Consider the following 14,179-nt stretch of genomic DNA (forward strand, 5'->3'; position numbering starts at 1 on the left):
TGTACACACTTACCAGTAAGCGCCGATCTATTATTTCTTGTTGTAACGGTTGTCATATCATTTGTGCCAGTACGCACTCTACACTTCACACAATATAGATCCATAATTTATGTATAGAGATATGAATATAATTGATTTTTCGGCAACTAAAACGAGAGAACCAGTTAAGCATGTTGCAGCGTTACCAAACTCGATCCGGATGATTATCATCGGACCATCTGGATCCGGCAAGACGCAATTGTTACTCAATTTAATAATGAGATGGATGAAGTGGGATAAGTTGTATTTAATCGCCCCTAGCGTGGATGATCAATGATGCTACGAGGTGTTGAAAGATTTTAACGAGAATGCATCAGCGATCGCTGAAAAAAATGTTATTGAGTTTATTACAGATATCAATGATGCACCAGGCATTGATGATATTGATGGCGACGTTAACAATCTAGTCGTGTACGATGATGTTATGTTAGACAATCAAAAAAACCCAGCTAGGATATTTTCCAGAGGCAGGCATAAAAACACCGACGTGATATATGTCACTCAACGATACACTCAGATTCCAAAAGTAATCAGAGACAACTGTAATATTCTTGCTGTATTCAACGGCGTTGATACACACACGCTACGAAATATTTGGCAGACATGGTGCGGTGGTGACATGGACTTTAATGGTTTTCGAAACTTTTTTAGTCATGCTCAGTCGACCCCACATGGATTTGTAACGATAAATTTACATGATCCTCGGACACGATATCGTATCGGACTTGACCAAATATTCGGTTAGTTGTAAATAACCACTTAGCAGCAGGGGGGGAATGACATCGACGCGGTCGTCGCTGTGCTTACCGGACGCTGACGACGCTGGGGATCGGCTCGCATTAAACCAAATGACGTCACCATCGTGTAGGATGGACCGACGTCGTTTTTTTTTTACCAGCGCTGACTACACCGGATCCGCTGAGTGCAGAAGTAATAATTAAGCAAAATAACGATTGGACAAAATGTCCGATTGGCCCCCCCTGCTGCTCTAGGTGTAGTGTCTTTAGTGCTGTTCCACAAAACTACATGTAGTGTCTTTAGTGCTGTTCCACAAAACTACGTGTAGTGTCTTCAGTGCTGTTCCACTAAACTATGTATAGTGTCTTTAGGGTTGTTCCACTAAACTACGTGTAGTGTCTTTAGGGCTGTTCTACTAAACTGTGTGGTGTGTCTTTAGTGCTGTTCCACAAAATTATGTGTAGTGTCTTTAGTGCTGTTCCGCTAAACTATGTGTAGTGTCTTTAGTGCTGTTCCACAAAACTATGTGTAGTGTCTTTAGTGCTGTTCCGCTAAACTAGGTGTAGTGTCTTTAGTGCTGTTCCACAAAACTACATGTAGGGTCTTTAGTGCTGTTCCACTAGACTAGGTGTAGTGTCTTTAGTGCTGTTCCACTAGACTAGGTGTAGTGTCTTTAGTGCTGTTCCACTAAACTAGGTGTAGTGTCTTTAGTGCTGTTCCGCTAAACTAGGTGTAGTGTCTTTAGTGCTGTTCCACTAAACTACATGTAGTGTCTTTAGTGCTGTTCTACTAAACTAGGTGTAGTGTCTTTAGTGCTGTTCCGCTAAACTAGGTGTAGTGTCTTTAGTGCTGTTCCACTAAACTACATGTAGTGTCTTTAGGGCTGTTCCTCTAAACTAGGTGTAGTGTCTTTAGTGCTGTTCCACTAAACTACATGTAGTATCTTTAGTGCTGTTCCACTAGACTAGGTGTAGTGTCTTTAGTGCTGTTCCGCTAAACTAGGTGTAGTGTCTTTAGTGCTGTTCCACTAGACTAGGTGTAGTGTCTTTAGTGCTGTTCCACTAAACTAGGTGTAGTGTCTTTAGTGCTGTTCCACTAAACTAGGTGTAGTGTCTTTAGTGCTGTTCCGCTAAACTAGGTATAGTGTCTTTAGTGCTGTTCCACTAAACTACATGTAGTGTCTTTAGTGCTGTTCCACTAAACTAGGTGTAGTGTCTTTAGTGCTGTTCCACTAAACTACATGTAGTGTCTTTAGTGCTGTTCCACTGGACTAGGTGTAGTGTCTTTAGTGCTGTTCCACTAAACTACATGTAGTGTCTTTAGTGCTGTTCCACTAAACTACATGTAGTGTCTTTAGTGCTGTTCCACTAGACTATGTATTGTGTCTTTAGTGCTGTTCCACTAAACTACATGTAGTGTCTTTAGGGCTGTTTTACTAAACTATGTAGTGTCTTTAGGGCTGTTCTACTAAACTACGTGTAGTGTCTTTAGGGCTGTTCTACTAAACTATTTGGTGTGTCTTTAGTACTGTTCCACAAAACTATGTGTAGTGTCTTTAGTGCTGTTCCGCTAAACTAGGTGTAGTGTCTTTAGTGCTGTTCCACTAAACTACGTGTAGTGTCTGTTCCATTTTGGTACAGATTGTTTAATATACATGTTCTCTATCAAGCCTTGCATGACATAGTATTGATCTAGTTTTCTTCAATATGGAGACAAATTTTGACTTTTGGAACACCAAAAGTAGGAAATACAAATGAAATTAAAAATAAAAATTTAAACCTGCAGTACTAATGCAGGAATTAAACACTGTTGCATTTGTTATTTCCCTTGCTTTTTTTATAGAATGCACACGACGAGGAGCCTTCAATCTGATTGGTCAGGCTTATTCAAGTATTAAGGCAGAGGAGTTTGCTGCATTTGTTGGTTTGCCAGTCGCTGATGCACTTCAAGGTAATTACTGATGCAGCTTGGCTAACTTGATATTAGTTAACCTTCTGGACAATGTCCAGAAAAGGGTAGAATGACCTCCCCCTCTCTTCTAAAAATACCTATTGAAAATGAAATGAGTAAATAACGACTTTAAGTGAATTTCCACCCATAATAATTAGTTTTCAAGGACAGAGTCATATGGATAGCTGGAGAAACTAAGATAGGATATCACAATTTCTTCCTCAAAATTTCCAGATAATATTAGGAGAAAAACATTAACCACATCTTTTACCTTGTTTTATGGAAGTTACATGAGAGTGGTCTTGTATGTAGAGAGAAATTGATAACAAAACTCTTCAGTCCTGAGTTAATACTATTATGTAATCAGCTAGCCCTTATGAGATGACCTACAAATGCAGTCCATTTTATGTCTTATGACCGGTTTGAGTGATCCTTATCTCATCTTGGAGAAGTTAATTTTCAGACTAAATTTCACTTGATTTTTATTGTGGATGAATAGCATGACAAGCCAATTGGTGCTATCTTTATTGCCTGCTTATAGTCCTGAGTACTTATAATTGGTGCCATCTTAATTGCCTGCCTACAGTCAAGAGTATTTATAACTGGTGCCATCTTAATTGACAGCCCCATGGTTGACAGTAATTATTGTTTATCTCAGTACTCTACTTCCTTTTATGTAAAATGTCTGAATAAAACTTGTCCAAACTTGACAATATCCTGGCATGAAAGGATGACCGGCATGTACAGACTATGCCAGTATACCATCATATATGACTGCCATTACTAAAAATAGGAAAACCTTAATAAGACTTATTTGCAAAAATGGCTGGACAGAATTAGGCCAAATTTGGAAGAAAGAATTGAGCATGAATGGCTTTCAAATCTGTACAATTGGCATTGACTGACCATCGTATATGACCACTTTACTAAAACAATTTAAAATCTTGATGCAGTTTCTTCTCATAAACTGCTCAACATAATTTGATAAATGCCTTTCAGTATTGATGTTGTTGTGCCATCAACTGCTGATAAATACAGAGAAATGTTGAAACAGTTGGGCTTTTTTTTATAATGCAGACACCACAGCATTGGAAGAAATTTCTCAATGGCATCATACTGATACAGATTTCTTGACCAATAGCTGTTGCATTTGACTATGATGTAGATGCTTGACAGGTGAGAAGTGCCAGACACGCTTTGGTCTCTTGTCAATAGATTGTGGTGATCAGCAAAAATTGTGCAGATCGACAAGTCAGTTAGTACTCCCAAGAGTTATTGCCCTTTTTGTCTTGTAGCTGATTGTGTGACAAAATTTGAGTAAATGATAAAGTCATTATATGAAGACGTGCAAAACACTGTAGGGGCTCCAGGTGGACAAGGCGTCTAAAGCGCTCACATGTGTTGATCGCTGCCCTCTCACCCCAGCCCCCATGAGTTCAGGTTTCAGGCTAGGCCAGTATGGGTATCTGAGAAGTTTGCCACTAGCTTCCCAAGGGTTGGTGGTTCTTCCTGGAGTTTTCCTGGGTTCTTCCTACACCAGATAAACTGACCACCACGTATAGCGTATCATATGCTGAAAAATGGCATTAAACTCACATCAACAAATTACTGTATTCTTTGATTTATTTTTGGAGTTATTGCATTATTGCCGGGGGCCCCGAGTGGCCGAGTGGTCTAAAGCGCTCACCGTTCCGGATCACTGCCATCTCACCTCTGTCTGCGTATGTTCGAGTCCAAGGCTCGGCTAGCGTGGGTACGTGGGAAAGCCTGCCAGTAGCTTCTCGTGGGTCGGTGGTTCTTTCCTGGGTTTTCCAGGGTTCTTCCTCCACCAGTTATACTGGCCGCCATATATGGCCTATATTGTGCTGAAAAATGGCGTTAAACCCTAGAACAACAACAACAGCATTATTGCCATTTTCATATTTTCATGTAGGTGAATACAGTAAATGGCAGAATCTTGTGAACACAACTGGTCTTGCAGTTTTTGATGGATTGCTGCATAAAATTTGAGTTCTTAGCAGAGTAAATTCACCAATGTTTATGGATGACTTACACTTTGGTAAGAAAGAAGTTTATTGATTTTGGGATCAAAATACCTAAGGTAACTTTAATTCTACACCTTATACAGTAACCAGAGTTTGCGGATGGCTTGTATTTACGTATGGAAGAGGTATGTGGAATTTGCAATCAGAAGATGAAATCTTATGGTTATTTCAACTCAAAGAAGAAATGGTTTTTTGCACAATAGCTTTAGTTCTAGAGTAGTTCCTTTACTGAACTTTATGGATGGCTTGTACTTGGGGTAATAAAGAAACCTTTATATTTAGGGGTCCATAGGTCAAGTCTAATAGGTCAACTGTAATAGGAAAATATTGGATTCTGCACAGTAAGTTTAGTATAAGACCACATACCAGTACCTTGACCAAAAGTCAAGGTGATGGAGACCCATTGTTTAATTCAAGAGTCAGTCATGTTCGACTAGTTTCTATAGTTGTACTTAGTCCTATTAGACACAGGCAGGCATTTAGTGTTCCATTTACAGTACACTTGTTGTACTTATCATGAATTCTTCTGCACATGCACATTTTTGTAGACTGCAGTCAGACCTGCGTATTATGATCATCATCAGATTTGCATGTTGGCCAGTCATTGTACACAGAGATTTTGGAACATTTATTACACCTTTTTAATGTACATGTAATTTTTGGAAGATTTATTACTCCTTTTTAATGTACATGCACAGTTTTTTGGAAGATATATTACACCTTTTTAATGTACAGGCACAGTTTTTGGAAGATTTATTACACCTTTCTACTGTACACAGTGCTGTGAAAAGGTTTTTTTTACACCTTTTACTGAACACAGTTTTTGGAAGATTTATTACACCTTTTACTGAACACATAGTTTTTGGAAGATTTATTACACCTTTTACTGTACACAGTGCTGTGAAAAGGTTTTTTACACCTTTTACTGAACACAGTTTTTGGAAGATTTATTACACCTTTTACTGTACACAGTGTTTTGAAAAGGTTTTTTTAATACCTTTTACTGAACACACAGTTTTTGGAAGATTTATTACACCTTTCTACTGTACACAGTGCTGTGAAAAGGTTTTTTACACCTTTTACTGAACAAAGTTTTTGGAAGATTTATTGCACCATTTTACTTAGCTACAGCTGGATTCATTATATGACACAATCTCATGAACTCTTGCTGTTACTGAAGTATTTTAATAATGCTTTGTAGTTATTATAATTATTATCTGAAGATAAGCATATTGACAAATCAGTATACTCCAACAATCTATGTAAGAGTTACTGCCCTTTATGATCAACCGGTGGGTGCAGTAAATGAAACACTATTTTTAATGCAATTATTCTTAAAATTACTTATGGATTTTAGTAATACTTGGTACATACTGTGGTCATTATAAGGAGATACACGTATGGAACATTCATTATGTTTTCTTGAGTTTTGCAAAATGTATTGCCCTTTCTGACTTGAAGCTGTGGGTAACTAGACCTTTTAGTTATTTTAAATTCAGAGGGACATGATGTATAAGAGGCAAGATAAATTTATGTAAGCAAATTGCTAAGCACAAAATATTTCTTTCTTGCAGCTGCAACAGCTGAGGGTTGGGTAGCAGATCCACAAACCAGAATAGTTACTCCCAAAAAACCAGGTCATCATTTTCTTTAATAATATGCACTCACATTCCGATTTTTGTCAGTATTACTCTTGCATATTGTAACACTCCCAAGACTCACATTCACATTGTCAGTATTGCTCTTGCATATTGTAACACTCCCAAGACTCACATTCACATTGTCAGTATTGCTCTTGCATATTGTAACACTCCCAAGACTCACATTCACATTGTCAGTATTACTCTTGCATATTGTAACACTCCCAAGACTCACATTCACATTGTCAGTATTACTCTTGCATATTGTAACACTCCCAAGACTCACATTCACATTGTCAGTATTACTCTTGCATATTGTAACACTCCCAAGACTCACATTCACATTGTCAGTATTACTCTTGCATATTGTAACACTCCCAAGACTCACATTCACATTGTCAGTATTGCTCTTGCATATTGTAACACTCCCAAGACTCACATTCACATTGTCAGTATTACTCTTGCATATTGTAACACTCCCAAGACTCACATTCACATTGTCAGTATTACTCTTGCATATTGTAACACTCCCAAGACTCACATTCACATTGTCAGTATTACTCTTACATATTATAATACTCACAAGACAAGCCTATGATTGGGGATTAACCCATCCCCAGATTTACAACATTTTAGCAATTAATTTTCCTCAAGAAAGTCTTTTATTATGATAACCCTTAGCACCTTTAAGAATATAGTTAGTTCAACACAGTATTGTGAATGGTATCTGTCTCTAGTACTATGAATTTTGATATCAGCATCTTTAAATGTATGTAAAATTATATAGTTTGTTTTGCGCACAAGCCATTTCAACAGCATTTGTATCAACACACAGTGGAATGCTTGCCACTCAGAAAGAGGGTGTTCTATTTAGTTCAAATTCTTCAGTGTTGTTATAACCTTGGAAGAGTCAATTTGTTTATTAAGGATTGGTCAGCTTTCCTATTGGGCTGTGTTCAGCCATAATGTAGTTGCCTTTGTTTGACTGCTTTGCAGTATAAAAAATTTAGTCTTCCAGAACTCAGAGTGAACATTGTGGATTACATGTACACCGACTAGTCTTTTTCACAATGTATCAAATGAATAGTGTTGTGCTGTATGTCAATATAAATTCTGTTTAAATCATTTGTGCATGAAACAAATTTGGAAACTTTAGCTATGTTTCAAGACACTAACATGAAAATGTAATGAGAAACAGACACTATATCATTTGCAATGCTGTGTGGTATGAACTATAATGACTTATCATACCAAGGTTTATCATAGGCTTACCATACTCAGGGCTCATCATACCATTACTCATCATAGGCTTATTATAGGACACATACTGTATTCCTGGCAAAGTTTTCTTTTAATGATTCCTACTTCAGGATATTCAGCTTAGAGTAGCACAAGAAAATGCATACAAACTTATACATTATTAAGTGATTTGGGCTCATACAGTCCCAGGGCCATGTAAAAATATCAGTTTTTTACAAAGTTAAATGCACAAATATTTCACAGGTGATCATTTTTAAAGACTTCTGTGCATGAATGAATTTAATAGGCTACCATATGATAAACCCCAATACTTGTGTACATAATGAATTTATATCAACCATAGTCTGCCATATAATTGACTCCAACAGTTATCTATATGAATGAATTTGTATCAACCATAGTTGGTCATATAATTGCATAGCTGCCAACCCTCACGAATTTGGCGTGAATTTAATGACTTTTTCAGCGATTCATGGCACAAGCCAAAAATTCAAGAATTCTCTAATTTTCAGTTATTTTAAAATCATTAATAAAATAACCTATTTCCCGTTAAGCGCTAGTCGTGATATTATCAATTGCCAAAACAGTCCGGTACTGCTGGTTGCGATATTAGTAGAACTACAGCCGATTAGTACAGTTGGCCAGGTAGCAAGCATTTTAGCCTATTTTAATCTATATGTATAAGACTAGTCTTACAAATGCTTTTGAGAGAAACTGGGGCCTAACCGGAATTTTGTTCCATGCATGCATCACCAACACTGATTTGAGTTACCATTCGGCATCGCTTGTCAGATCTTAAAAATGTCTTCACCACCAAGGAAAATGAAATGTATTGCTCAAAAAGTGAAGTTTAATTTGGAATATATCAAAAATTGGCCATGCATTCTGCCATTAAACATTGATATACATCATGCTTTTTGCACACAGTGTGCTACAAGTTTTAGTATTGGACATGGTGGCAGAGACGACGAGAGGAAGCACATAGGTTGCAAAAAAACATGTAGAAGTTGGGAAAATTAAGAATTCGCAGATTTCAGCTCTGGAATATTTTAAGCCATCAGTGGAAGACTTGCAAGCTACCAACGCTGAAGCATTATTTGTGAGTTTTGATGTTGAACACAATCTACCTTTATCAGCTGGAGACCATGCTAAACATTTGTTCCAACAAATGTTCCTGGGCTCGAAAATCGCTTCCAAATTTTCCTGTGGAAAAAACAAAAGTGCTGCATCTCCTGTGCACTCCTAACAGAACAGTGACAGCGAAAGAGTATTTTCTCTATTGAGGAAAAATAAGACAGACTTTAGGGTCTCCTTAGCTGCAGAAAATTTTTCAGCATATTTAGTCACCAAGATCAACCAGCAGGCAAGAAGTCTGAACTGTTTAGAAAACAAATTTAAGCAGTTGAGGAATTTCAAGCCTGCCACAGTATCTTGTCTTGATAAATAACCACAAGAACAAGTGAAGTTTATGAATACCATAATAAATAGAAATGCAGATATATTTCTGCAGATATGTAGTGTTTTAGTTTTATATTGCGATCTTGATGTAGTGTAGCATTGACAGTCAGATTGGATGGAGTCATTGTCATGGTATTTTTCACTAATTCATGTCCAGATTCACTACTTTTTATCCCTTTTTTCACTAATTGCGAGCCTGGAAGGTTGGCAGCTATGTAATTGAGTCCAACAGTTATCTATATGAGTGAATTTGTTCTTCCCGAGGTTTTTGCAGGGTTCTGCCTCTACCAGTTATACTGGCCACTATGTATAGCCTATCTTGTGCTGAAAAATGACATTAAACAAACAACAACAACATTTATGACCTTTATTTACCATAAATTATTTAGTTAGGAGAGCTGGAACACTGAAAATGATTAGTAGTCTGATTATTTTTAACTGTTTCAAAAAATTTCTGTGACAAATTCAAATGCTGATAATGCATTTTAAAATGTATTTGAAAAGAAATGCCTTTTTAAATTATGGTTGCCAATTTCTTTTCATAGTTGAACAGTAACGGCAAAGTATGTTATTTGTTCTACTGATTAATGTCAGTGAACTGTATAGACCCAGATTTTCCTATCCATATTTTTACGAGTCTATGCTCTTAAGATGAGTAACAGAAAAGATTGAAAACAACAAGCTTTGTAAAATTTAACAGATAATTTATTTCCCTTGAATACAGAGTGAAAAATGAGTTGAAAAGAAGTTACGGTATTGCAAACTAAATCCAAAAATAATCCAAGAATTAAATACACAAGCCCTAGTCATACAAAGTACTGAATAAAACTCTGTTTAAGTCCCAAAGAGATTCAAAATTGAAGGCAATGACATCTCTGTTATGGCCTGCAAAGTGCTGCTGTGTCAGTAGTCTCTTGTTGAATCACAGAAATATTCCAGGTTTGAATTCAGTATAAATTCCAATGAATGTCTTTATCCAAGAATTTTGTCAGAGCACTTTTGTATTTCCAGAGAAAATAATCACTTGAATTCAATAATTTGAAGAAAATAAAATTCAGCCAAAACTGGTCACAACATAATACAGCTTAAAGTGATAGATGTTAAAGAACAACTGGTAAAATCCTCACAGTCATAAGATAATATAGTTCTCTGCTTGACCTCAGGTCACAATTAGCATTTTCTAAAAAGAGCCATTACCTAATGGACAGTAACCTTCTAGAATGATCTAATGAGCCTTGTTTATTTTCAACACAATAGCCTTCAAATTCATTGAGGAATCTCCTAAACCCTTAACCTGATCAACATATTTACTCCTCCTTTGTTTACCTGAATAGTAATCCTGATAATAAGCTCATACACTTAGAGAATAATGAAGCTATTATGAATTGTGTACATGAATGAAAACAATAAATTAAAAAAACAATCAGGTCAAGCAGAAATTAACTCAATTTTGGACAAGGTCCAGTCCAACAAACAATGTTACATTACAAGAGCATGTAATGAATTTAAAAAAAATTAAACTGACAAACAAACAAATTAAATATATGTAACAACATGTATATGTCAGCAGATCTGGGTCTAATCTGTTTCTGGTTGGATTCTGACTATATATATGAGTATATATGGTATTTGGGGAACTCAACTACTTCTCTCTTTTTGCATGTGCAACATTCCCTAAAGAGGCATTTAGCGTGAGCCATGCCTGTCCATTATGTGATTTAAGCTCATTACTTTTGCAATTTAAAGATTGAAACCAAATTAATTTGCAGGTTCATAAAGAAAACTTAGATGCAGTTTGTTTTTTCACCTTTCTACAACATATGAATTGTGTCCCCTTTTTTACTTAGACGTTTGCCCATGAATCATAGATTTTACTCTGCTTGATAAATTAAGGAGAATAAACTAAACATTTTGTATGTGCTTTGTATACATAAGTATGTACTTAAGTTTCATTTTTATCTGTTCAAATTCAATTGAGTTATGGCCCCTGTCTCACTTAGCAGTTAGCACTGCATCTTGAACCAGTATTTCTTCAGTTAGTGTATTCCATGTTGCAGGGGGCATCGTTGTTGTCTGGACACATTTCTAGTTCAAAATCCACCATAATATTATGTCATTTAATGCAATAATACAATTAATCACAGTCAGATCTTTCACAGGTTTCACTTCTAAGTTGTAGTCACCTGTATAAAAAGGGAAAGTTGCCAAAAATCCCATGTGAACTTGTTGGTTCTTTGTGTGACTTGTATCGGCATGTTTGTCTATACTGTTTATCACCTCAGTCTTAATTCAGTTATATTTTTGTCTTTTCAGCACCCCCAGTAGATCCGCCACTACCAAATGAACAACATCTTTCTGTTCTCACAGATTATGTCTCATTCATGGAAAGCTGAGTGTGTTTGTTGAATTAGGACTTTACTCAGTTTGGACAATATACAGTCTTACGTGCTAGAACATATGGCCAAATCGCATTTTAATACTTTAAAAAGTACATTGTCATTGTCAGAGATAGTCGTATTGTGTAAATTAAAGTTTAGAGAAGGTGAATGTTAAGCTAGGTCATTTCTCCTATGAATACATTCCCAGATCATTTTAACATTAGGAATACAAGCCTGCTACCTCCTGAATCCAGCCTATTAAATTAATTCACTTTGCTTATAACTAGGTGTTATTTAGCAAATTCTTAACAAACTGACGTGTTAATTTATCAATTGTTTCTGTTATTTTATTGTTCCGGAAACAAGTTTTCTAAATGCAGTAAATGCAAGAAATACAAAGCAAGGGAAGACAAAAGTTCTGCCTGGTATGTGCCAAACTGTACCTCTTCTTTTGCAGTGTATGTAATTTGTGATCCGAGAACACCTGATTGGCCATTCTGCAAAAATCAGAAAAAGGGAAAGAGAAGAGGGGAAACGCACACAAGACCAGTATTAATGTACTTACAGTTCATCCAAATTCAATAGGTTGTGAGTCCAGGGAGGGATGCTGCTGATCCTTTCCCCCAAAAACAACTAAAATCAGAAGGATAATGCCGACCACCACAATGACCTGATAGATTTTGTGGAGGTGAATAAAGATGTTACAGATGCAGATGGATGCATCTGCCTTTCAGCAGCATGTGTGCCAACTGGATCAGGCAACACAATTCCAGACTACAGGTCAAATTGCTCCCACATATAATTTGGATACGGTGTGGGAGTGTTCCCCCATTTTCTTTAAGCCCATTAGGCATCAGTTCCCTCCACAAGCCATAGCTTGCTTTCAGGCCTGTAAATCTGGGTGCATGGGTATTTTTCGGATTCAGTGGACCCAACATGTATAACCATCATGCCGTACTGGCTGTTCATCCAGCGCAACTTGGATTCTCTCACAGGATCTTAGTGATAGATCCAACCATTTTGCCAGACATGCGGTTATAGATAAGTTGAGAGCAGTAGCCATGCAAGATCCTGTCAGCACCCTTAAGCACTACTTGAAGTGCACAGAGACAAGTCATGACAACTGCAAATGACTCTTCACCCAATGAAGATAGGAAAGCAGGATATCACCTCTTATGCCCAATCTTACATGGAGCAATATGTGCAAGCCACAAGGTTGGATGCAATGTTCTAATCCAAGACATCATGAGTTTAGCTTTGCAGAGACAAAATCTGAATCTGTTGGATCCTTTGACTGTGGCCCAGATGACCATGGGACCTAATTAAACCAACTTAGAGGATTTGCTAGTGAAGTGACAGTGAGAAGATTTTAATAATTACATGGCGATAGTCTGTGTTGTTTTAAACAGGAGAATAGGTTATTGTTCACATGTGGATTCCAGTCTTTCTTCCCTAGAAGGATATCTGAGTTAATAAGTAGGATATTCTGCATTCCTTCCACCTATTATCTATTTTCCTATTGTTAATTTGTTTTGGGGATGTATTCAATGGAGAAAGCAAATTTTATAGTAAGTAAGGTTTCTCTAAGAATAATCACCCAATCACATTGCTTGAAGACCCTCCCAACGACCCCACTATGCAAGCGTCCTTGTTAGTAGTTTGCTTAGCTTAAAACCATGCGACACCTAGTGTTGGAAAAGGAAGTAATGGGTAAGAGTTACTGCCCTTTGTATATTTGATATAGACAGACAGAATGGACACGTTTTCCACATTTGGTAGGGCTGGATTCAGGAGGTAGCAGGCTTATATTCCTAATTTTAATATGATTAGTAAGCATTCTTGGAGAAACGTGGCTTATTGTGAAATTTGTTTTTCAAATATGAGAATTAAACTTCATCTGTAAATGTGAATTGAGTCTTAATGGATTATGTTATACTGTCTTTTGATTGTTTTAATAAGTAACTTTCACCTAACATCTTCGAAAGCCCTGCTCAGTGAAGCCAGCAGAGCCCTGTAGTAATCACATCTGTTCATCCATCCATCTGGCTAGCTGTCCATCTCTCTGTCCACCGACAGTTTAATTTCCCACAAGATAACTGTGATGGAAATGATCAGATTTTAACAAAATTTTGTAATACAGCTATATATTGATGAGACCTTGAAATGTTCATTTTTAGTCTTACTTGATCATTGTTTAGAAGAGTTATGTCACTAATTAGTCATCCTTCAAACTTTAATTTACAGCCTTTCTGTATCATCATTTAGAGGAATTAAGTAACCCAATTGCCTGTCCTTTTGACTTCAGTTTCCACTGCTTTAACTTTACCAAGAATAGTTAGATTTCAACCAGATTTCTTGTACAGCTTGTTAAGAAAGAAAATCTTGAATCATTTTGATTTCCAGTGTTATCAGAAGAATTATTCCCCCTGATGGCCATCATCCATAACTTTACCTATGTTTTTTGGATTTCCGCCAACTTTGGCTCCCCCTGCGGGTCCGGGGTTGTAGAATTGGCCCGACGTGCCTCGCTACGTGTCGTAAAAGGCGACTAAGTAGAGGCAACCTGTTTGCCGTGGGTTGCGTCCCGTGTCGGAGGAGGAAAGGATCCTGGTAGTTGAGCAGAGGCTTTCCCTGCAACACACTACTTTGGCCTCTACTTCTCTTAGACCGG

General features: G+C 37.1%; 1 protein-coding gene across 2 annotated transcripts in view; it reads left to right on the forward strand.

The window, feature by feature from the left end:
• LOC149790591 (COP9 signalosome complex subunit 8-like) overlaps positions 1-13,418 on the forward strand; it is a 33,975-nt gene extending 20,557 nt beyond the window's left edge. For both annotated transcript variants that reach the window (XM_089972686.1, XM_089972685.1), the window contains exons 5-7: positions 2,620-2,727; positions 6,347-6,409; positions 11,444-13,418. In XM_089972686.1, coding sequence (XP_089828812.1) covers positions 2,620-2,727; positions 6,347-6,409; positions 11,444-11,523 — 251 coding nt within the window. In that variant the 3' untranslated portion in view covers positions 11,524-13,418. The remainder of the gene's footprint in view (positions 1-2,619; positions 2,728-6,346; positions 6,410-11,443) is intronic.
• Positions 13,419-14,179: the final 761 nt, after the last annotated feature.

This window comes from Sinohyriopsis cumingii, chromosome 10 (genome assembly GCF_028554795.1).
Source record: "Sinohyriopsis cumingii isolate HCF-2022 chromosome 10, ASM2855479v2, whole genome shotgun sequence".
Classification (NCBI taxonomy): domain Eukaryota; kingdom Metazoa; phylum Mollusca; class Bivalvia; order Unionida; family Unionidae; genus Sinohyriopsis; species Sinohyriopsis cumingii.